The 25,209-nt window shown below is 43.1% G+C and overlaps 1 protein-coding gene across 10 annotated transcripts in view; it reads right to left on the bottom strand.

Annotated features, from left to right (window-relative positions):
- gra (granulito) overlaps positions 1 to 25,209 on the bottom strand; it is a 265,219-nt gene that overhangs the window by 204,777 nt on the left and 35,233 nt on the right. For 8 of the 10 annotated variants that reach the window (XR_010974968.1, XM_068030833.1, XM_068030832.1 and 5 more), the window contains exon 2: positions 507 to 604. The exons of 1 other annotated variant lie outside the window; for it this stretch is intronic. Coding sequence is in view for 8 of the 9 variants with exons in the window: in XM_068030836.1 (XP_067886937.1) it covers positions 507 to 604 (98 nt within the window). In the remaining variant the exon portion in view is untranslated. Of the gene's footprint in view, positions 1 to 506; positions 605 to 6,491; positions 6,577 to 25,209 lie in introns of those variants that run through there. One more of the 10 variants, XM_068030837.1, reaches the window with a different exon arrangement.

Raw genomic sequence — 25,209 nt, 5'->3', positions numbered from 1 at the left:
ATTTGCCTTCAATAAATCGATGATGATTTTCATTTATTAACCCATATTTTTCCAAGTTCCAATTTCGTCCAGGATTATTGTCTCTCAAAGTTTTCCCACCAACAACATTCCGCTGGCTGACCTATATTTGCTGGGTTTACCCTCACACATTTTTTGAACAGGTTGTAACATTTGCAATCCTTCAGTCCCATATCTAAAGAGGATTGGAAGATTGTGGTCAGAACCTCTGCAATTAATGATTTGTAATTGTCATTCAAATCCAAAGAATTAGATTATTCTTCAAATCACAACGGCATGTTTTATTGTCTATCATAAATGTCACACTGTACCAACAGCATCTACTAATGTGGAGACATACTGTTGAAGTGCTTCATACTTTTGATACTCACATTAGGATGTTAAAGTAGTTTCTACAAGTTTATTTAAAAATAACCTTGCATAGATGAGTGAAACACTAATGGAACAGTTACTAAAGCTCTACAGAAGCTATAAGCTGTGACACTTACCTATCTCAGCAGATAAACGATGCAATGGTCTTGCTGGTTTGAGGGATTTGCGAATTACTGGTACCTTCCTGGTGGTATCCATGATTATTGGAGAGATCCTGTTTGTAAAACTTGCAGTTTTTAAACTATACATTAAAACCATTTGATCAATCTCATGAATGCAAGAGTCAAACCATAACTGTATAACACAGCATATAATATAATGTTTCTGTAAATTACAATAAACCACATATATCATCTGAATCTATGAATTTTAGTATTGAAATGTTCCATGTCACCTCTGGGATGCATATAGAAATACACGTTCCTTCTTACTAAAATGCTGGACATTTACATTTTAAATTTATTTCAAATTCATAAGAAGAAATTGTTCATGATGTTTGGAATACTTTATTTTTTAGGAATATTAAGCACAATTTTCTCTGTACACGATAATGGATTTACCAATTGCGTCAGTGAAAAATCTCACTCTATATCCTGCTGTCACTTTCTCGAAACATTGAAGATAAATCCTGGAATACTGTATTTTAATTTTTTTTTTTAAATTTAATTTATTTTGGGTCTACTATGATAGAGCTAGCTTCTCTCTAGCTCATCTGCACTAGTGATAATCCAAGGTAAAAAAACCTATGAGATTACCAGACAGCTGTAGATAGAAATTATATTTATGATTTTTTATGCTGAGTTTCAAATCTCAGAGATGCATTCACTTCCTCAGAGAATGAAAACTGAAGTAGCCCATTACCCCAGGGCAAATTTACTAATGGGTAATTTCAGATGAGAATTTTTTCATTAGTGTACTAGAAGATCTAAGGGGAGGCAAGATAAAATATTTATAGTTTTAGATGCTGAGGATACAAGCAAGTTGCATATTGTTAGAAGCATTGCTTCTTCAATGCATCTTCATAATAAAAACATTTGTGTAATCGTTCATAGTTTTTAAAAGTCAAAATTCCATAATATTATGAAAGTTTAGACAGAAAATTCAGGGGTTCAGCAAATGTTTAACAGGCAGTATCTGCTGACATTTTTGAAGTGAACACTTTAAAACCAAAATATAAAACCAAATTTGTACCACTGGAGGCCAAACAACTAAAAATTTGGAAAGTATTTTATTGCCAAACTCTTGACTTCTTAACAGATCCAAAGAAACTTGCCAATGCATTGTTTTTTTTTTGCAATATGCATCAGTGTGTTTTCTCGTAATCAAAGTGGGAGATTTCAACGACAAAAGCATGGAGCAACCTTCCAGTTGTTAGACCCAATGTTCACATCAAATATTTGCGAGTCAACTCTCACTGGGAACAGGAATTGCCAAGTGTAAAAAGATCAAGGTCCATTAAGTCTACCCTTTTCCATCCTGATAGTCACATGATACAAAAATGGAGTTATTGACTAATCATGGCAATCAACATATATTAAGTTAGTCTATAACAGAACTAGACATGAAGCAAAGAAAATCACCAGTGGTGGAAGGCTTTATGAACCATCTGTCCAAAAGTGTCTATTCCTACCTACCTACATTTACCATAGGTCAGGTCTCAAATAACACATACTGTATTCCAAAATATTATTTTCTGAAGGAAATCTGTCTAATTTGAACTTGGAATAATCAACACTATCTGTGTCCACTGTCTCCCAAGGGAGCCAATACCATAGAATTATCACTTGCTCAGTGAAGTAATGTTTCTGTAGATTAGCTTTGCATTTACCCCCTTCAAGTGTAGGCCGTGTCCTCTGGTTCTACTGTTCTGGACAAGGTGAAACAACATGTCATGATCTACATTATTTGATCCCTTTAGAATCCTAAAAACAGCAATCATCTCACCTCTTAACCTTCTCTTTTCTAGTGAGAACATGCACAATTCACTTAATTGCTCCTCAATCCATCCTTCCAACTCTTCTGTCTTTCTGGTTGCTCTCTCCTGTATCTTTTCAATAGCTGCAATATCCTCTTTGTACTGTACATAGTATTTTAAGTCCAGCTGCACCAATGATTTATAAAATGGCATGATTACCTCACTATTTTGGCTCAATATTGACCTTTTAATATATCCCAATATCTGATTTGCTTCCTTCAATTTGTTGTCAAACAGGGCCCTCAGATCTCAGTCATGGCTCAGTGGTAGCAGTCTCATAACCTTCTGACTCAGATAGGAGTCCTACGCTAGAGACTTGAGCACAGAATCTAGACTGACACTCCAGTGTAGTACAGAAGGAGTGATTCACTGTTGGAAGTGGCCTCTTTTGGATAAGACATTAAAATGATACATCATCTGCTGTTTCAATGAAAGTAAAGATCCCACAGGACTATTTTAAAGAAGATCAGAAATTCCTGGCCTATATTTATCCATCAGTCACTATCACACTGCAGTTCGTAAGGTCTTACTCTGTACAAATTGTCTGCCACATTTCTTAAATTGCATGGCGACACTTAAAAAGTGTTTAATTGGCTGTGAAATGCTTTGGGACATCCTGAAGTTATGAAAGGCATGATATAAATGTAAGTTCTTTTCCCCTTTCATTTTCCAGACACCTTGGGTGAAATCTTTTGAGCGCTGCAGCATTCCGGATGGTGGGACCGGATGTGGTCATAACTTCCGTTCCTGCCGCAATTCCCGCATGATTTCATAATTAAATTAGCCATGTGGTGACAGGCATGGGGAACACTTGGGATTATTTGGCAGGGATGGCCTTTCATTGGTGGAACCTGTCGTTACTGCCCCAAGCACCATGATTGCCATAGATAGAAAACATTCCATGCTTGCAGCCTCAAGGATCAGCAGCCTTCCTTTCATGTAAGTATTTTCAGACTAACTTAAATTGAAGCTTTTACTTAAATCAAAATGTTTTCACCTCCTTTATTTTGTGAAAGTCACCATCAACTTCATATCATTTATTGTCCCTACAGCCAAAGTAAATCTCATGGAAGCCAGCAGGTAGCCTCCCACCCCACGGTTCAGGTTCTCCTCCAGGCAGTCAGCGAGGGACAGGAGGTCCTCTTCCCTGCAGATGGTGGCAGAAGACCATCTCGCCTCACCAAGGCGGCCTGTATGGAGGCAGCAGAGGAGGTCTCGAACTATGGGGTAACTCGAAGAGCATGGGTGCAGTGCCGCAGCGCATCAATGACTTGCTCAGTTCAGCGAGGGTAAGTGGTCCTGGCAAAGTTGCTCCATTGTTTTCTTCCATGGCTCTGTCTTTAAAGCAGAGGGTAGGCAAGGAATGCAGTGGAATGCCTTGATGCCATTCACTAAATGATGCACTGTTCATGAGAGTGGATGTGTCATGCGAAAGCCATGCAGAATGAGTGATGTCGATTTGTGTGTGCAATGGTTGTGATGCATCATTAAATCTGCACTGTCTGTTGCAGGATAAATAAAGCCACAACCAGTGTGAGTGTGCTAAGATAGGGGAGGAATCCCTCACATCAGGCTGCTGACCACGGCTGAGGAGGAGACGTCAGAGATTGTGAGACAGGAGGAAGGCAGGAGCCACAAGGCTTAAGGATGAAGCATCATCTCTGTTCATATAGCCATATGTGGAAACTGAAGGAAATTGTGTGAAGTCATGTGAACCACATGCCTAAAGTGCCTCTGTTTGTGTCTCCACTGCAGGTGCCTGCACTTGAGTAGCAGAACATCATGTGGCCCAAGAATCTTCCTCTGGGGAAGAAGAAGTAGCCAATGCCCCAGAGGGTTCACCGTTGCCTGCCTCTTTTCCCACCTCCGCCAGCGCAGCTATATCCACATGGTCCGAATGGATCTTAAGATTAGAATCTGGGTCACAATCTGGTGTGCACAACACAGACACGTCCCAGCAGCTGAGGGAGCATGTGCCAGCTGGGTCCCCTGACAATCGGAGGACTGTTGGGGACTAGGCCTCTGCTCAGCACCATGCTCATGATGATCCTCTGTTTGTTGCTACAGGAAGTCTGCTGGATGTGCAGCAAAGCCATGTGGAAAATATGTCAGAGATGCCGGAGGTCACGTGTGGCTTTACACATGCCATGGAGGAGTCCACGCAAGCCATGACATTAGCCATGTCCCAGGCATTTGAGTGTATGGCTTCCTCAATCGAGAATCTGGCGAGCTCTGTGGCGAGTTTGGTTAAGCACTCAAGTATTATGCGATCTGACCTGCACTCCATTGCCATTGGCTCCATGCAGCAGAGTCTAGGCAAGAGGGAGACGAGGAATGTGGACTTCCTTCCAGGTGCTACTTCCCCTCAGGAGACAAAGCATTGACAACATTGCACCAGAATTCTTGAAACATCTTGGCCACCGTACTCGTGTCTGGTTGATTCAGTTCTACACAAGAATCATCAACTCAAACTCACTCGCAAAGATGTGGAGCATGGCAAAAATCATTGCCATTCCAAAACCAGAAAAGATCTCACACTGGCTGTCAGCTAGCGACTGATTTCACTTCTTTCTGTGTGCTTTAAGATCTTTGAGCGTCTTATCCTGCAACGCATATCTCCGGAAGTAGAGACCATCCTTAATGTCGACCAAACTGGTTCCCATAAGGGACACAGCACATGTGATCAAGTTCTGGTACTCACCACCTACATCGAAAAGAACTTGAAAACAGGTATAGTTTCACTGGACCTCACAGCTGCCTATGATACAGTGTGGCACATTAGCCTACTCCTAAAGCTGTCCAGAGTGCTTCCAACCTGGGTCACGACAGCTGTTGACTCTTTTGCAACAGACGATTTTGAGTCCACCTTGGACAAGGGTGAAGTGCATGGAGAAGACTGGCCAATGAACTACCGCAGGGCTCAGTGCTAGCCCCAGTACCGTTCAACATATAGACAAATGACCTGCCAACAAACACGTCTCACAAGTTCATCTATGCTGATGACATCTGTTGTGCCACCCAAGCTCCATCTTTCTGCACCCTGGACCAGATCCTTACTGAAGATGTTACAAGGTTGATGGATTACTGCAGCACATGGCGTCGCACAGTGAATCCCTCTAAAACAATATCCAGTGTATTCCACCTCCACAATGCCAGTGCCAAGAATGAATTGCGTATCTACATGGATGGTCAAAGACTAAAGCATGATCCCAACCCAAAATACTTGGGAGTGACTCTGGATTGTACCTTGTCCTTCCAGGAGCATCTGAAAAAAACAGCAGCAAAGGTCAAAACCAAAAATATCCTATTAACCAAACTTGTTGGATTTACGTGGGGCACTACTGCCACAACACTCCGGACTTCAGCACTTGCCCTATCATACTCAGCAGCAGAGAACTGTGCACCTGTCTGTCATAGTTCATCATACAAACATCTTGTTGATACTCAACTGAATGTAACAATGCATATCATAAATGGAACCATCCGCTCAACACCCCAGCTTCTTGTCCTCGCAAACATCACTCCCCCAGACATCCGCCAACTTGGCGAAAACCCACAAGCTGGTTGAAACCATCCGTGCACGTTCAGTCCACCTACTGCCCGGCTTCCATCTCGGCGCCCCATATGGAGAAAACTTCCTGAGCAAGATCTACCAGCAGACATCTTTTGGATCAAGGAATGGGAAACACAGGAAGTCACTAACAAGATCCTTGTGCAAAACCCCATCTGTCGAATGACAGACTTTGAATTACCATGGTGAGAGTGGTCCTTGTTAAGCAGGTTCATGACAAGCCAGGGCCCCTCAGCAGCCAACCTCCACTGTTGGGGCCTGAATACAAACCTCTGATGCATTTGTGGAGACACAAACAATGTTGCACATTACCGAGGAGTGTCCCCACTACAGACCTGGTAGCGACTAGTCACCTTAAATTCAGCAAATGAGGAGGCTATTGCTTAGTTCCGAGGATTTGCATTCGCTAAATAAATAAAACGTAGAGAGGCAGGTGCCATCGTGCACACACATAGAGGATGAGTGCGTGCCAACTGCCCTGGGCTTTCTTCTCAGGACACCCCTAGAGTAAGCAGCGTCTTGTCCTCCCCGCCCCAGCTACATTGACTCCCTTACCTCCAGCAGGCACACACATGGGGGATACTCAAGCACCATTGCTGCAGACCCCCAGTAGAATGGAGCCATCAAGGTCCCGTTCCTCCAGAGGATGCCCGCCATGGTCATCCACAGCAACAGGGCAGCGCACTGAGCAGACTGCCTCCACCTCAGTTGCCAATGTCGGGGTAGCACCTAGACATAGTGTGAGAAAAAGGAAATTGAAACAATTTTGATCACAAAGGTGGCACCGGTGCTGTACAAATTGTCACGATTGCAAATATTTATTAAACAAATTTTATTTCATGCAAAACTTGATCCACTCAGTAATGTTTTGCTTGGTTATAAATGAATACAAAGAAGTGTTTTGGAGGCTTATGGCAGGAAGGCAATGATGCTTGCAAAGCATCTCAGGAAATGTCCAATTTCCATATCTCATTGGAATTTGAGCCTTCACTCTTCAATGATGGCTGTTGTCCTATTGATGAAGAATAACTTTTTCCAACACTGTCATGTCTTAATTTTGTTTTCTACGTTCATAACTTAATGCTGCTTGCAGTGGCTATAGTCTCATTCATCATGGCCCATAGATGATTTCAAATGCAAATCACATGAAAGTGCAGCAACGAATAAGACCTCATGCAAAAGGGAATTTCTGTGGGGAATTGCTATTTTTCTCATCCGACGTTTCTTGATAAAGCTTATTGTTGAACGAAACGTGCATAAATGAGATTCTTCCTGATATCCCTTGCATGTCTCTCCATGGCACTCATATCGATGACAGTATCGTTGTCATTGTTGTCCCCCTCCTCCTCACCCACTTCATAGCCATCCTCATCTGAGGAAGACTGGTGTTTCTCCTTTCCTCTGCCTGCAGAATGTTGCCGCATCTAATTGCAAGGTTGTGCAAGGCTCAGCAGACAACGATTATTCATAACATACTGAAGAGCGTCCCCAGACCGGTCAAGGCAACGGAATTGCTTCCAATTGCTCTGCCTCTTGCTCCTTCACCCATCATCAAGCAGATCCCTTGCAACAGTGCTGCTTCAATTATATCTTGAGGGCAAGTGATTGATAATGGCTTTAAATCCAACTTTGAAAACTTCCATATCTCTATTGCTCTATCGCCAGGTTTTCTCCAGCAGAACAATCCGCCCAACTCCCCACCCTTCTCTTCAGGTCATGCCTCTCTTACACTGGCTTCCCCAAATTCTATATCAGCAGATCCGTCGCAAAAACATCCTACAATTTCCAACCTCTCTTCTCATGTTCCTCCTTGGCCCTATACACAGAAGTAGTTTAAAGTCTATAATTTTATTTTCAGAAGATATATACAGATGATGAAGGACTGATATCCTGCGGTCTCAAAAAACAAAGCATCCAGCCAGCTGTTTCTCTAACTTTGCCTCCCAGAAGTCCATTCTATGAATTGATCTATCTTCATGTTAGGAACTTCCTGATATCATTGATAAACTTGTCTTTTACTAGTTTAAACCTGAGATTCAGATAACAGTTAATAATAACTACAACATTATTGATGACATGATCTGAATTTTTCTGAAAATATACAATCATGCATCTCATCATTTGGGACTGCTGTTATTTCTCAAGGGTCATTACATAGCAAGTAGAAGCGAAGGAGATTCCTGCTGTGCTTCTCTGCCTACTTGCAGCCTAAATCAATTTTCCAGGCAGCAACATGGAATACTGACAGACAGAGCAAGATACCATATTTCTAACTTCAACTAATCAGGTGGGGGAAAGAACAGCTAGATATCCTAATCACTGTATTAGAAATATTGCTGAGCTCCATGACATTTTCTATATGTAGCATATGGTCTGGTGCATGCTTGTAACATTTAAGCCACCAGACATTTTATAGTTGACAGCATGACTTCTTGAGTAAGACGATTTTATGATATTACACCATGTACATTTTCACTGAAAAGAGCAGTTGTTTCCTTGAAAAAAAAGGAGTTCTTAAAAGGACTGGCAGGCCTCAACATTTCAGGCAGCAAACTCTGCCTATCGCCTGGAGGAATAACTGGAACGGGTGGAAACAGTGGGATGAATTTTGGGTAGGAGGCGGACATCCCACCGTCGGCCCAAAAGGCGGGGGAAACCTTTTCCTGTCACCCCCCATCCCAACCCCGCAGCGATCTTCTGATCTTTTTACATCAAAGTTTCATGAGCCAGGATCTTCGTCCCTTTGAAGATGGGGATCCCGCCTCCATGAGCTGCCGGTTAATCAGAGGGCTGGCAGCTCAGCAGTGTCGGCATCGCCACCGGGAGCAGTGACCATTGCCTTGAACCCAGGCCCAGTACTGGAATCCTGGACCAGAGGTAGATGATACAGATTCATGGGGGCCAGTCCGGAAGGCCCTGGCAGGGGGTGGGGTGATGGCGAGGGGGTGATCGTGCAGTCCAGAGGGAGGGGGGGCCTGGGGGGTGAAGTGGTTCCTGGCGGGGCTCCTCCATGGACTTCAAGCCTGCAGGGAGGGCACTTCATTTTAAAGGCGCCCACCCCACATGGCAAAGGCAACCCCCCCACTGCTGGTAGGATCCCAGCGGCGGCAAGTACAGGCCCCTAATTGGCCACTTATGGGCCTCAATTGGCCTCTGGGTGGGAAAGCCATCAGCCTACATGCCCTCGGTAAGATCGCTTGGCGACAGGGAGGTACTGGATCCCCTGACCCCCACCACGCGTCGCGATTCTCCATGCCTACGTGTGACATCAAAGCAATTCATGTGCTCCAACCCCGTCTAACGAAGAGTTAGCATTGTTCGTTGGCATTACCAACTTTTATCCCAAATTTGTGGCCCAGTATGCAGAGATCATGGAGATTCTTTGAAAGCTACTGTGCAAAGATACACAATGGGAATGGATAATTACACAACAAACAGCATTTGACACCTTAAAGGCAAGGATAGCATCTCCGCCCATCCTCGTGCATTTCAACACACATGTAGAAATGCATGCCACAACAGACATGCCAGGAAATGCGATAGGAGCTGTACTCTCAGTACATTGCCGGAAGCAAACGACCGATCGCATACACGTCACACCCGTTGTCAGAAACAGAACGCAAATACTCCAATGGAGAGCCAGAAGCACTAGCCTGCACCTACACTTGTGAACATTGGCACATCTATCCCTGTGGTAGGAAGTTCACCCTCTGTACCATTGACCAAGCATTGAATACATTGTTAGCCACATCAGGATCTGGTCATCGACCTCGACACATCTATCGATGGCCTGATCACCTTCATCAATACACTTTGAGGTTGAGTATCTTGCAGGTTCATGCAACCAAATGGCTGACATGCTTAGCTGTACTATCAGAGACAGCGTTAGCAATAGCGAAGCAACTTGCGACATAGAAGACTACATAGTGGCGGTGATTTCATATTCAACCGCGAATTTTCAAACACAAGAGGAGTTGAAGGCAGAGTCGGCAGCAGACAGCGTACTGCACAAAGTAAGCCAGTACCTAAAAATGGACTGGCCTTGCGAAATAGAGGAAGAACTGGTCCTGTACTACAGAGTACGCAATGAGCTTGCATTGTTTGATGACAACTGTATCGCACACGGAAGTCGAGTAGTTATCCTGAAAGCACTACAGCAACGGGTGTTGTATCTTGCCTATGAAGGACACCCAGATGTTGTTAGGGTGAAGCAATGACCCCGTGAAGCAGTCTGTTGGCCAGCAATAGATCGCCGCATAGAAGAGTTCGCCATAAACAATGTAGCATGTACATTTGGTGAAAAATCTGCTAAACCGTGTCCTGCACTTCTACAACCGACCCCATTGCCAACCCATGGCAACTCCAAGTAAATATTTTCGGAGAACTGCATGCAGCCCCCTAGCAATCAATGTTTTTTGCTTGTTCTTCATGATCTACACAGCAAGTGGCTGGAAATTGCTACAACAAATTCCATAACCACCACTTCAGTCATTGACATTCTAGACAAATTGTTTACAAAGTGGGGTGTGCCGGAGACTATCAATACTGCCATGCAGAACCCCACCTGCCAAGAATGAGGCACATTAATTTTGTCATTTGAACATTGATTTTAAACTGTTGCTGGGGCGAGGAAATGACTTGTTAAACAGATCAGCAGTGGCTGGAAAAACATTTGCATACTAACAGACAGTGCTTGGAGAGACAAAAGGAGTGCTCCCTGGTCCACTTAACCCACAATGGACTTTGATCATCAGACAGTGAAGGTGAGGAAGCTCCCATTCCAGGATGATTGCTAAGATGGCAGAATCCACAAATAGAAGTGGTCAAACCAGCTAGTCACACGACTAACCTGCTGCGCAACCTGGGTTTTTTTTGAATTGTGCCACAGAGAAAGGCAGAAGGCAATGTGCTACTAAAGCTCAAACAAGCAAGTCTCTCACCTGGCTGGGTCACTCTCTCTCTCGCTTTCTCCCAAGCGACCGGACCTATATCGCAACAAGTTGAAGCGTGAACTGGGCCCCAATGAATTGTAAGACTTACTGGCAACTAAACACTCCACAGTGAACTTAAAGGATTGTAACTACCAGAAATTGCCTCAAACTTTTCCCTTTTATGCCTTCTACTCTTTCTGTCTCTACCTGCGCGTATGCATGCTAGAGTGGTCGCGTCGCATATTCGTAGTCGTTAACCGGATTAGAGTTTAAGATTAATAAACGTCCACCTTTCTTGTTTAAATTTAAGGAAACCTGTTTGATTTTTTTGCCTTACAATTGAAGCAGTGAACAAGGATTCACTAAGGGGGAGCTAAAAACACGGTGTTTTCAAATTAAACCCTGGCCAGAATTTTACGGTGGGCGGACGGGGAGCCGGCCAACGTCATAGAAGTCGGTGGGGAACCCGCTTCCGCCTCACCTGGGGATCCATTACGTATTTTATGAGTTCCCAGACTTTAATTGTTCTGAGGCGGGACTTCCAACCGCTTGAGGGAGGAAGTCCGGCCTCATTGAGCTGTCAGCCAGCCAGTAGCTCTTAGTCCCAGCAGCGCCATCGGGAGCAGTGGCCACTGCTGGGACTGCATCCCAGCCGAAGATAGAAGACGACATGGAGCCAGGAGGAGAGGTAAGCTTTGGTTGTCTCGCCAGGGGTAATCGGTCGGGCCCCGGCGAGGCAAGGGTGGTCGGTTGGGGGGGAAAGGGGGATGTGTTGGGTGCTGGGGGTGGTTGGGGTAGGGGGGGGCAGCCCAAGGACATCCGCTAGCCATGCATAAAATCTGCGTGGAGGCGAACGAAGACCCTTAAGTGGTCGTTAAGTGGCCACTTAAGACCCCTGATTGGCTTGGGGTGGTTGGGCTGTTTTCCACCCCCACCCCCCAACCCCATCCTACATAAAGGAGGCGGGAGTGGGTGAGGAAAGCCTCCCAGAGCTTCCTGCTCCATTTTACACCACCCCCCCCCCCCCCAACTTCCATCCTGTTCATTGGGGTGGCATAAAATTCCGGCCCCTGTTACGGTTAAACCAGGCAAAGGCTGAAAGGGAACCTCCTACGCCCCTTCTCACCTGGTCGTAACAAATACAGATAAATGGACTCTTAAGAAATGACTTCATATATACTTGTCTGATGCTTATGAAGGTTTAATTCAAAACATGCTCCTTAGTCTACAAGGGGCAGATATGTTGTGCTTGATTTCTCAGTGATTGATTGCTCTGTGCTGTGTTTGTAAGACTGCTCACTATGCTGTCAGTCAACCCTCAGGGGCCATGGATACTAAAGTGAAACTAAGATGGATCCAGGCATCATCTGAATAAAGCCAATACACACAGAAATTGTGCGTCGAAGTTCTTCATGCCTGTGGCAAGAAACATTAGAGCTGCTTGGTTCATCTCTTGATTAAGGGAAGGCCCAAGTACACGGCAGAACCGAGAAATGCAGCAGAACGGAAGTCCTAGGTCCAGATGTGCAACAACTTATTTTTAAATAGCACCTTTAATGTAATAAAGCCTCCCAAGATGCTTCACAGAAGCATTATAAAACTATGCATGACACCAAGTCACATAAGAAGAAAGATCATCAAGAAACATCTTGGAGGCATTTTTAACATGCTAGTTAGAAATCATTTCCAGTTGGTTTGTGTTCTTTTCAGAATTATTTAAATTTTAAGTACTTTTGCTAAAAATATTATTTAAAATATCCAAATAATAAGCAGGGTCAAAAATAAAGGCTGCAGTTAGAAAAAGAAAGAAAAAAGAAATTAAGTGATATTAATTCACTGTGTAGACATTTAATATGAAATACCATAGTTTGGTTCAGTTGATAGCATTCTCACCTCTGAGACCCAGCACTTGAGTACATAATCTGGGTTGACATATCAGTGCTGTAATGCTGGAGGTGCTGTCTTTTGATGAGACATTAAACTAAAGCCACTCCCAACTGCCTATTCCAGTTGTTCAGATGGATGCATGAACGCAATCTCATGTCATTATTCAAAGTGTAGAGTTCTCTCAGTTCAATCTCAGGCCAAAATGTCATCCTTCATGAACACCATAAAAACAGATTAATTGGTTATTTATCTCATTGCTGTTTTGGGCACCTGATTATCGTTATTTGCACACAGTGACTGCAACCTCAAAAGGTTAATAATTGGTTGTGAAGTGCATTGGCTCATCAAGAGACATGATTAGGTGCCTTATAAATAAAGATGCCTTACTCATTCAATGTGTGACTACATAGTTAATCTGTGACAGTCTACACAATTTTTTAATTATAAAGATAAGCAAAAATATTTTAAAAGTACATTGTTGCTTTGGTGCATAATAGAACACATTGGAATACCAAACCACATCACCACAAAATAATGGGATACCAATTAAATCATCCAGGCCTCTGAAGTAGAAGGGAAAGATATGGAAGGATTGACCCAAGCTCATTTTCACTTCCCAGCAGCTAATTAACTGTAGCACTAGTAGAAACTTGGGTTGATTTTAACTTTGTATATGTGAATGGGTTTTGAATGAGTTAAAATCTCAGCCCTGGAAACTGACAAAACACCAGCACTCTTGGTGGTAAACATGAATGAAAAATGAGATAAAAATGGCTTTCCCTTAACATTCACACTCAAAAAATACAAAAGTTTGTCACAAGTATAAAGGTACACAGAATATTACTTTTAAAATTAATTGTCACACTCTTTTAATTTAGGTGGACAGTGCTAATCTATAAAGCTAACTAGTAATATAACAACATTCTAACAAACATGTGCTCTTCCCGTCAGGCTGAGACTGCCTGTTAATACTACAGTTATGATTTTTCTGCCATACTAATTTCCATCATCCTTGAATTTTCTTAATTATTTCAAAGATTCTGCTTTAGACCAAGTAGCTGAACCTCCCAACTAGGTGGAACTGTTGTATAAATCTTTCCTGATTATTTACCTCTGATTGACTGAAGATGGACATGTAACATTGTCTCCTCAGTCATAACTCTGGCAGGCCCTTCCATCATCTGTCCTGCCTCCCACTTTTACCAATGCACACCAAATCAAAATATGGCCATCTGGATGCCCATGCAATTTCCAACAGCCATCTAGTTCAGATTTGGGGTCAGTGCATTCCCCCCTCAGGTCTTCCTTATCCACTTGCTCTCTTAGCCGCTGCCCAGCTTATACTTATTTCAGATTTAGTAACAGATTGGAAAATATTGATTTTCACTACCAGACAATTCCTTGTGCTAACAATTCTAAATTACATCAAGCATGACACAACAATTATTCAATTAATCAGAGATTGACAACAGTCTTTATTCAATCCACATATCTTCATTTTAGATGGACTATCTGATTACTCAGTTTATGCTTAATGTAGGAAAAAGTATTTGATCTCATTAGCATTAAACTTGCTTTCATCTCTATTAATAACAAACAGATAATATGAACAAATAAGACACAACTGGTACGATAGATAAAAGCAGAATAATTAAAGATGTTGGGCAGGAGTTTCTGCTAGGTTTTCAGTGCAATTCACACAAAGTAAGCCAAACTAGTGCAAAAGATCATGGAATTTTAAGCACAATTTACATTCAGAGCAAAGCAAGTTTCCACAATAGTTTGCACTTGTCCAAAAACCATCATGTTAGAATCCAGCCTCGTGTACAAAACTGACCATGCCCAACATCGAATCAACCACCACTGCACGTTTCTGCTGATTGCATTACTTTCAGACCTAGAAGGCTGTTAAAATTAAGTTTGTATCTTGAGGTGTAAGGACACTAATAAGCACGTTTTACAAGATTTTTTTTTTAAATTTACTAAGAAACTGGCTATGGAACATCAATGTTACTAGTAAATGGTTCGGTATAGTTTTTTAAAGTCATCTTAAGTTATTTAAAATTGGGTTACTCACAGATAGTGGACTAGGCAATCTCTGTTTAAAAATGCCATTTTTTGTGATAAACCTATTTTCAGCTGCATTAATAAAGTTCACTCAAATATATCAAGCAGTATTTTTAATGTTTTTTTTAAAGTTACATCATAAAATTTGCCTGGTTCATGAAAGATGATACATTTGGTGATAATGAAATGAGTTTGCGTGGAAACTCGAGCAAAAAAACTTCTGAAAAGTGTTACAACTGAGGTGAGAGGAGTGCACTGTTAATTGAGGCCACTTCTCCACAGGTCACAACATATCAATAAACTTTCCCACTTACCAAAACAGCCAATTAGATACTCTATTTGTCCCCAGAATAGAGGACACCAACCAGGTTTCTTTAATAAACAAAATTATCCGTTTATTATCCGTTTGCTTTTCTCATTGGAGCGAAGAAGGATGAGAGGTGACTTGATAGAGGGGTACAAGATGATGAGAGGCATAGATAGAGTGGATAGCCAGAGACTTTTTCCCAGGGCGGAAAGGGCCATCACCAGGGGGCATAATTTTAAGGTGATTGGAGGAAGGTTTCGGGGAGATGTCAGAGGTAGGTTCTTTACACAGAGAGTGGTGGGTGCGTGGAATGCGCTGCCAGCGGTGGTAGTAGAAGCAGATACATTAGGGACATTTAAGCGACTCTTGGATAGGTACATGGATGATAGTAGAATGAAGAGTAGGTAGTTAGTTTGATCTTAGAGTAGGTTAAAAGTTCGGCACAACATTGTGGGCCGAAGGGCCTGTACTGTGCTGTACTGTTCTATGTTCTATGTTCTATTATAAACCAAGTCGTTAACTAATAATGGAGTCATATATATATGCGAATTGAAATATTAAAGCCCCATATTTTTATCCTAGCCCTCCCGCAAACACATCCAAAAAAGTTATCTGGGGGAATAAAGAGATTTTTGTTTACAGCTGTTACAAAGGAAGAGAAGGAATAAAAAAAACCTAGTCTGCAAAAATATGGAAGGAAGTCCTTTGTTTCGGTGAGGTGTCCCAAAGTCTAATAGTTGGCTGCCACTAGGAATCTTTCCAGGCGAGAATGATGAACAGTCTGTTTGGGTAGGTGTTCAAAGAAAATCAGCTGCAGAAGTCTTCACATAGGTCTTACAGCAGAGGTGCAGCAACAGAGGTTTCAGTCTTCACACATTTGACGCAAAGTCCTTTTTTGTGAAAAATGCAAGGTTTCTGCAACCATTTAGAAGTTCTTCAAAATATAGAAGGCAAGAGTACAACTTCATACAAGCATTTGCTTTTCAGGAGCAGGGATTCTGCAAAGAGAGGTAACAGTGTCCTGGATGTTCTTCTGATCTCCAACACTCCTTTAGTCCAAAAAAAAGACTGGCTTTTATCAGTTCAAAGTGAAATCCAGGCAAGTCCCATGCTAATCATAAATTCGGCCTGGACACAATAAAAAATAGCTCTTAAGTCAAACCCACTGTGGTGTTTACTGAAATCACATTTTCCAATAAAAGCCTGTCCATTGGTCAACCCCCTTTTAAAACACAACACCCAAAGTTCAGCCTCTTCAGTTTTAAAATATAGATTCCAGATGAATCAGTGTCTCAGTTTTCAAAAAAATATATATTCTCAACTTTCAACAATAAAATGGAACTCTCGCAACAAAAGTAGCACAATTTTCAGTGTAATCTGTGCCCGAGCCATTGATGCAGCCAAAGCAGAAACTCTTGGCCCTTAAGTTTAAAACAGAAACAAAAATAGAAAGTTTTGTACTGATCTTGAAGGTATAATATAAAAGCCTTTGATAGTTTGAGTACATGGAAGAAACAAAAGCTAAAATGTTCTGTTCCTTTAGATACAACTCTAAATATAATGTACAGCTTCCTTAAAATGTAAGTACTTTCCTTCAACCACTCCACTACTGTCTCCAAAGTTTCCAGAGATCTTCCAGCACAGTTACAGCGAATAATTGAGAAATCTCCTGCAGGTTTAACTTCATCCATTTGTACATAGTATGCAGTTACTATAAGTCTTTCACACCTGTTACACTTAGCCCATCAGACTTTATAACCCTACTGACGTAGAACAGCATGTCTTTCTTTCACCAAAAGCATCACAAGTATCATATAGATAAAAAATTCTTAGTTTACTAAAAAAAGACCAATTTCTACTTCAATGTAGACCCACCACATTGGATCTCTACACAGCCAAGCTGCTTGGGTGATCTCACACTTAGATAGGAACCCAGGAACATCTCCATTAATTGTAATGGGGCTTCATCCACGTGGGAGCTGACTGGAACTACATAACCCTGAAAAAGCATTCTATTGTCTGGGTATGCTGCATATATTGTCCACAATGCTAATCGGAAATAAGCCTGCTCTATAGCTGTTAAAATCTTTTGATTCTGTGCTGGTGTACACTAGTAACTAATATCTAATGCCACTATGCACATCTACTGGGTCTAAGGGTCAATCTCTACTTACTCATGATGACTCCTCACTCCTTGGCACTGATTCCACTTCATAACCTCCACCAGCCCCTATCCCCACCCACAACCCTGCCTTTCAAATAGCTCCTGGATCCAATATCTTTTCATAATTGACTCTCAACTTGGATTTTGATTCATGAGTGCTCCAAGCTGATTCCACATTATCTAAGAGTGAACTTCATTCCACCACAGGGCCTCAGATTTCAATTTTGATCTGTTTCATATTGCTTCCTCTCGGTCATCAATTTAGGATCAGGTTATGTTTCTTAATTTCTGACATGCCTATATGAGCCAAATTCCTATACTATCAATTTATATGCACATTTTGGCTGCAGCTCCAGACTTGAGCCCAGCACTTCTGTCACTCTATGATGACAACTTTCATTTCTCTCCTGCCGCCGCCACCACCACCACCAGCCCCGCTCCCCCCCACCCCCAACCCAGGTACTTTTTTTATCCCTGACTCCTGACATTCCCCAGACTGTTCTGTCTTTAGAGACATAGAGTCATATGTCTGTGCCAGCCAACAAGCACCTAACTATTCTAATCCCATTTTCCAGCACTTGGCCTGTAGCCTTGTATGCTATGGCATTTCAAGTGCTCATCTAAATACTTCTCAGATGTTGAGGGTTCCTGCCTCAACCACCTCTTCAGGCAGTGCGTTCCAGATTCCAACCACCCTCTGGGTGAAAAAATCTTTCCTCAAATCCCCTCGAAACCTCCTGCCCCTTACCTTAAATCTATGCCCCCTGGTTATTGAACCCTCGGCTAAGGGAAAAAGTTTCTTCCTATCTAACCTATCAATGCCCCTCATAATTTTGTATACCTCAATCATGTCCCCCCTCAGCCTTCTCTGCTCTAAGGAAAACAACCCTAACCTTTTCAGTCTCTCTTCATAGCTGAAATGCTCCAGCCCAGGCAACATCCTGGTGAATCTCCTCTGCACCCTCCCCAGTGAAATCACATCCTTCCTATAGTGTGGTGCCCAGAACTGTACACAGTACTCCAGCTGTGGCCTAACTAGGGTTTTATATAGCTCCATCATAACCTCCCTGTGCTCTTATATTCTATGCCTCGGCTAATAAAGGCAAGTATCCCATATGCTTTCCTAATCACCTTATTCAACCTGTGCTGCCTTCAGTGATCTATGGACAAGTACACTAAGGTCCCTCTGACCTTCTGTACTTCCTAGGGTCCTACCATCCATTGTATATTCCTTTGCCTTGTTAGTCCTTTCTACTCTCCTGCAACCATTCCCCTTCAGAAAACTCACAGCTTCCCTCTGTGATTATCCAGGCATTCTGGGAAGGACCCACTGAGGAACTCACCGCTAGCTCATGAGCAGGATTCCCAACTGCCCCGTATCTTCTTTCACTGATGTTATCCAGCATGCCCGCTGGGGCTAACCTCATTAATTTACTTTCTGTCCCACTAACCCCACCCACCACTATCTCCTTAGACTCTGCCAGCAAATCAACAATCATTGTATTCTCTGCACATCTCTCATAAAAATGATAATTGGTAACAAAACCCTTGCCATCCACCATATTATTCTGGATGATTTCATTGACATCTTGGCTTTGATTCTAACTTCGTTCTGGTGACGACACCTTACCTGCCTGACTATACTTCTCACCACCTGCCCTGCCAAAATCGCAGTGGTGATCATCAAAACACACTTTGTTCTCTCTACATCTTACTTTTCTGGTAACTTTTACATCTCATCTTGTTCCATGCCTCTCACCATCCTTTAAAATCCACATTATATACTATCCCTCAATATGCTCCCTTGGACTTTCTCCTGCACCAAGAAATCTTCCCTGCTTTCCCCTCTCAGCCTTTGCATTCAGTACCTCCTCATCCTCGGTTATTTAATCTCTCTATCAGCTTCCCTGATTCTCTGTCTCCTCTAAATTCACCAACCTGCTATCCTCCCTAAATGTCTCCCTCCAAATGAATTTTTCTCTCTATAGCCACGGTCGTGCCCTCAACCTTGCCACCTTCCATGGCCATTCTACGATCCTGGTCTCAATCACAGACAAGTCATCTCCAACAATTTCTTTGTACCCTTACCACTCATATCCCCTCATTACTGTTCAAACCCCTTAAAAGAAAACCTCCACCAAGTCTTTGACAATCGAGCTTTCATGGTACATCCACAGATATTGATTTGCTCAACCACTCTCTTAATTTCACCTTTGATGTCCTTGTCCCCTGCAAAACCTTCATGGCCTGTCAACCCAGTAATTCCTCATCCCCAAGTATGGTTCACTTCTTCACTCCCTTAAGAACAAAGGGAATAGCCTTGAGGGTATCTTGCACATAACTGGTTTTGCCATCTATCACCAGATCTGACTAGACAACACCAAGCTCTACCGAGCATCACTCTCCCCTGCCAAAACTATACACTAGTCTCGGATTATCCAGGTAAGCAAAAACAACCCCCACCATTTTTTCCCACTACCTTAAATCTTACTCCTTTCATCATTACCTCCAACATCTAGTGTGAAATGCTTGTAGAGTCCTTTGTCACCAAGACAAAGACCATCTAGTCAACTGCTATTTCCCCTTTTCCCTTGCCCACCAAGCCAAATACCTCCTCCTGTCCGAGCTCTGAACCGTTGTCTCTCTTACTACCCCACCCGCCCGCCCGACAACCCCAAACTTCCCCAGGCCCCCCCCCCCACCCACCCCGAGCTAGTTTTGCTCTGCTCCATGATCTCATTCTCAATAAACTGCTAACCCCTTAAATTCCCTTCATAGCTCCGATGCTGGGTGAAATTGGTACCATCTCCTTTCCAAAACTACCATCATTACCACCTTCCCCAAAAAAATCTTTAATCATTCCATCCTTGGAAATTATCTCACTATCATCAAACTTTCTTCCCTCTCCAAAATCTCCAAATCCATTGTCAACTCTAAAATTCACGCCATCTCTCCCCCAATTCTGTTTCAATTTCTCCAATTAGGCACCAGCCCCTAAAACACAGCAGCCCAAAATAAATTCATAAACAACATTCTCTGTGACTGTAACCACGGTGCATTATCCTTCCTCATCCTCCTTGACATCTATGCAACCTTTGGCATGGTCGAAACAATCCTCCTCCAATGTTTCTCCTCTATCCAGCTGAGTAGAACTGCATTTTCATGTCTTATTGTAGGATAGCTCTATCTCCACCATCTCTGTCAGCTTCTTCACTGCCTCTGTGCTATCAGGCTTCTTGTGCAACATCCAGTCTTGGATAAGCTGCAATTCCCTCCCATTAAACATCAGGAAGACCATCATCTTTGTGCCTCCATCCACCACAATCCATACGCTTGCTAATGACTTAATCCCCACCTTAGCACATTTGCTGCTCAACCTCTCAGCACATTTGCTGCTGTATCCCTCATCCATATGCCACTTACAGGATTAGCTATTCTAATACTGTCCTGGTCAGCCTCCCATCTTCCACACTCTGTAAACTTCAGAACATCCAAAAATTCCATTGGTCATATTTATATCCTGCATCAAATCCCACTCAACCACAGGCAGCACAGTGGTGTAGTGGCTAGCACCGCAGCCTCACAGCTCCAGCGACCCAGGTTCGATTCTGGGTACTGCCTGTGTGGAGTTTGCAAGTTCTCCCTGTGACCGTGTGTGTTTCTGCCAGGTGCTCCAGTTTCCTCCCACAGCCAAAGACTTGCAGGTTGATAGGTAAATTGGCCATTGTAAATTGCCCCTAGTGTAGGTAGGTGGTAGGAGAATTGTGGGGATGTGGTAGGGAATCTGGGATTAATGTAGGATTAGTATAAAATGGGTGGTTGATGGTCAGCACAGACTCGGTGGGCCAAAAGGCCTGTTTCAGTGCTATATCTCTAAATAAATGTTTTAAAAATCACACAAATCTACTGTACCCAAATACTTCCAATTCTCATCCTTGCAGTTTAATCAATTCATGGCATTGAGAATGAGGTTGAATCCACTTGGTTATGGAGAATGAGGTTGAATCCATTTGGGTGGAAATTAGAAACTCTAAGAAGAAAAAGTCATTGATAGGCGTAGTCTATAGGCCACCAAATAATAACATCACATTGGGGCGGGCAAAAAACAAAGAAATAACTAATGCCTGTAAAAATGGTACGGCAATTATCATGGGGGATTTTAATCTACATGTAGATTGGTCGAACCAGCTCAGTCAGGGTAGCCTTGAGGAGGAATTCGTTGAGTGTAACCGTGATAGTTTTCTTGAACAGTATGTAATGGAACCGACGAGGGAGCAAGCTATCCTAGATCTAGTACTGTGTAATGAGACAGGAATAATTAATGATCTCATGGTTAGGGATCCTCTTGGAAGGAGTGATCACAGTATGGTTGAATTTAGAATACAGATGGAGAGTGTGAAGATAAAATCCAATACCAGGGTCCTGTGCTTGAACAAGGGGGACTACAATAGAATGAGGGAGGACTTGGCTAAAGTGGACTGGAAACAAAGATTTTACGGTGGGACAGTTGACGAGCAGTGGAGGACTTTCAAAGCAATTTTTCAAAGTGCTCAGCAAAAGTATATTCCAGTGAAAAGGAAGGACTGGAAGAAAACGGGTAATCTGCCATGGGTGTCTAAGGAAATAAGGGAGGCTATCAAATTGAAAAAGAAGGCATACAAAGTGGCCAAAAACAGCATGAAACTAGAAGATTGGGAAAACTTTAAAGGTCAACAGAAAGCTACAAAAAGAGCTATAAAGAAAAGTAAGATGGAACATGAGAAAAAACTAGCACAGAATATAAAGACAGATAGCAAAAGTTTCTATAAATATATAAAACGAAAAAGAGTGACTAAAGTAAACGTTGGTCCTTTAGAGGATGAGAAGGGGAATTTAGTTATGGGATATGATGAAATGGCCGAGGCATTGAACAGGTATTTTGTATCTGTCTTCTCAGTGGAGGACATTAATAACATGCCAGTAATTGACAAAGAGACGAACGTAGGTGAGGACCTGGGAACAATCATTATTACGGAAGAGGTAGTGTTGGGCAAGCTAATGGAGCTAAGGATTAATAAGTCTCCTGGCCCTGATGGAATGCATCCCAGGGTACTAAAAGAGATGGCGGGAGAAATAGCAGGTGCACTGACGGTAATTTTCCAAAATTCGCTGGACTCTGGGGTAGTCCCAGCAGATTGGAAAACAGCAGATGTGACGCCACTGTTTAAAAAGGGAGGTAGACAAAAGATGGGGAATTATAGACCGATTAGCTTAACCTCTGTAGTGGGGAAGATGCTTGAGTCTATCATCAAGGAAGAAATAGCAGGGCATCTCGATAGAAATTGTCCCGTTGGGCAGACGCAGCATGGGTTCATGAAGGGCAGGTCATGCTTGACAAATCTTTTGGAATTCTATGATGACATTACGAGCAATGTGGACAATGGGGACCCAGTGGATGTGGTGTACCTAGATTTCCAAAAGGCCTTCGACAAGGTGCCGCACAAGAGGCTGCGGCACAGTGGCGCAGTGGTTAGCACTGCAGCCTCACAGCTCCAGGGACCCGGGATCGATTCTGGGTACTGCCTGTGCGGAGTTTGCAAGTTCTCCCTGTGTCTGCGTGGGTTTCCTCCGGGTGCTCCGGTTTCCTCCCACATGCCAAAGACTTGCAGGTTGGTAGGTTAATTGGCCATTATAAATTGCCCCTAGTATAGGTAGGTGGTAGGAAAATATATAGGGACCGGTGGGGATGTTATTGGAATATGGGATTCGTGTAGGATTAGTATAAATGGTTGGTTGATGGTCGGCACAGACTCGGTGGGCCGAAGGGCCTGTTTCAGTGCTGTATCTCTAAACTAAACTAAACTAAACTAAGATAAGGATGCATGGCGTCAGGGGTAAAGTATTAGCATGGATAGAGGATTTGTTGACGAACAGGAAGCAGAGAGTGGGGATAAATGAGTGCTATTCTGGTTGGCAGTCACTAGTGGTGTGCCTCAGGGATCGGTGTTGGGACCGCAATTATTTACAATTTATATAGATGATTTGGAGTTGGGGACCACGTGTAGGGTGTCAAAGTTTGCAGATGACACTAAGATGATTGGCAGAGCAAAGTGTGCAGATGACTGTGAAACTTTGCAGAGGAACATAGATACATTGAGCGAGTGGGCAAAGGTCTGGCAGATGGAATACAATGTTAGTAAATGTGAAGTCATTCATTTCGGTAGGAGTAACAGGAAAAAGGATTATTACTTGAATGGTAAAAAGTTGCAGCATGCTGCTATGCAGAGGGACCTAGGTGTCCTTGTGCATGAATCGCAGAAGGTTGGTCTGCAGGTACAGCAAGTAATTAGGGAAGGCAAATGGAATTTTGTCCTTCATTGCGAAAGGTATTGAGTTTAAAAGCAGAGAGGTTATGTTGCAGCTGTATAAGGTACTGGTGAGGCCGCACCTGGAGTACTGTGTGCAGTTTTGGTCTCCTCATTTGAGAAAGGATATACTGGCACTGGAGAGGGTGCAGAGGAGGTTCACTAGGTTGATTCCGGAGTTGAGGGGGTTGGCTTATGAGGAGAGACTGAGTAGATTGGGATTATATTCATTGGAGTTCAGAAGAATGAGGGGGGATCTTATTGAAACATATAAAATCATGAAGGGAATAGATAAGATACAAGTAGAGAGGATGTTTCCACTGGCAGGTGAAGCTAGGACAAGAGGGCATAGCCTCAAGATTAGAGGGAGCAGATTTAGGACTGAATTAAGAAGGAACTTCTTCACCCAGAGGGTTGTTAATCTATGGAATTCCTTGCCCAGTGAAGTAGTTGATGCTTATTCAGTAAACGTCTTTAAAGCTAAGGTAGATATCTTTTTGAACAATAAAGGAATTAAGGGATATGGTGGGAGCGCGGGTAAGTGGATCTGAGTCCACGAAAAGATCAGCCATGATCTTATTGAATGGCGGAGCAGGCTCGAGGGGCCGGACAGCCTACTCCTGCTCCTACTTCTTATGATCTTATGATCATTGCTCCTCAATTTTTTTTTCCATTTCATGGGATGTGGACATCGCTGGAAAGACCAGCATTTGTTGCTCACCCCTAATTGTTCGAGAAGGTGGTGGTAAGCTGCCTTCTTGAACCGCTGCAGTCCAGCTGGTGCAGGTACACCCACAGTGCTGTTAGGGAGCGAATTCCAAAATATTGATCCAGCAACAGTAAAGGAATGGTGATATATTTCCAAGTCAGGATGGTGTGTGGCTTGGAGGGGATCTTTCAGGTAGTTGTGTTTCTATGCATCTGCCGCCTTTGTCCGTTTAGGTGAAAGGGGTTGTGGGTTTGGAAGGTGTTGTCAAAGGAGGCCTGGTGAGTTGCTGCAATGCATCTTCTATATGGTACACACTGCTGCCACTGTGCATCAGTGGTAGAGGGAGTGAATGTTTAAGGCGTTGGATGGGTTTCCAATCATGCAGGCTGCTTTGTCCTGAATGGTGTTGAGATTCGTGAGTGTTGTTGAAGCTGCACTCATTCAGGCAAGTGGAGAGTATTCTGCCTTGCAGATGGTGGAAAGGCTTTGGGGAGTCAGGAGGTGGGTTACTCACCGCAGAATTCCCAGCCTCTGACCTGCTCTTGTAGCCTCAGTTCAGTTTCTGGTCAATGGTAAGCCTAGGATGTTGATAGTGGGGGATTCAGCGATGGTAATGCCGTTGAATGTCAAAGGGAGATGATTAGATTCTTTCTTGTTGGAGATCGTCGTTGCCTGGCACTTAAGTGACAAGTAAAATTCACGCCCCATATCAACCCAAGTCTGAATGTTGTACAGGTCTTGCTGCATATGGACACAGACCGCTTCAGTATCTGAGGAGTTGTGAAGGGTACTGAACATTGTAAAATCATCAGCGAACATCCCTACTTTTAACCTTATAATGGAGGGAAGGTTATTGATGAAGCA

This window comes from Heterodontus francisci, chromosome 5 (assembly GCF_036365525.1).
Source record: "Heterodontus francisci isolate sHetFra1 chromosome 5, sHetFra1.hap1, whole genome shotgun sequence".
Lineage (NCBI taxonomy): Eukaryota > Metazoa > Chordata > Chondrichthyes > Heterodontiformes > Heterodontidae > Heterodontus > Heterodontus francisci.
Note: the sequence above shows the minus strand (reverse complement) of the source record. Positions and strands in the feature narration are given on the sequence as shown.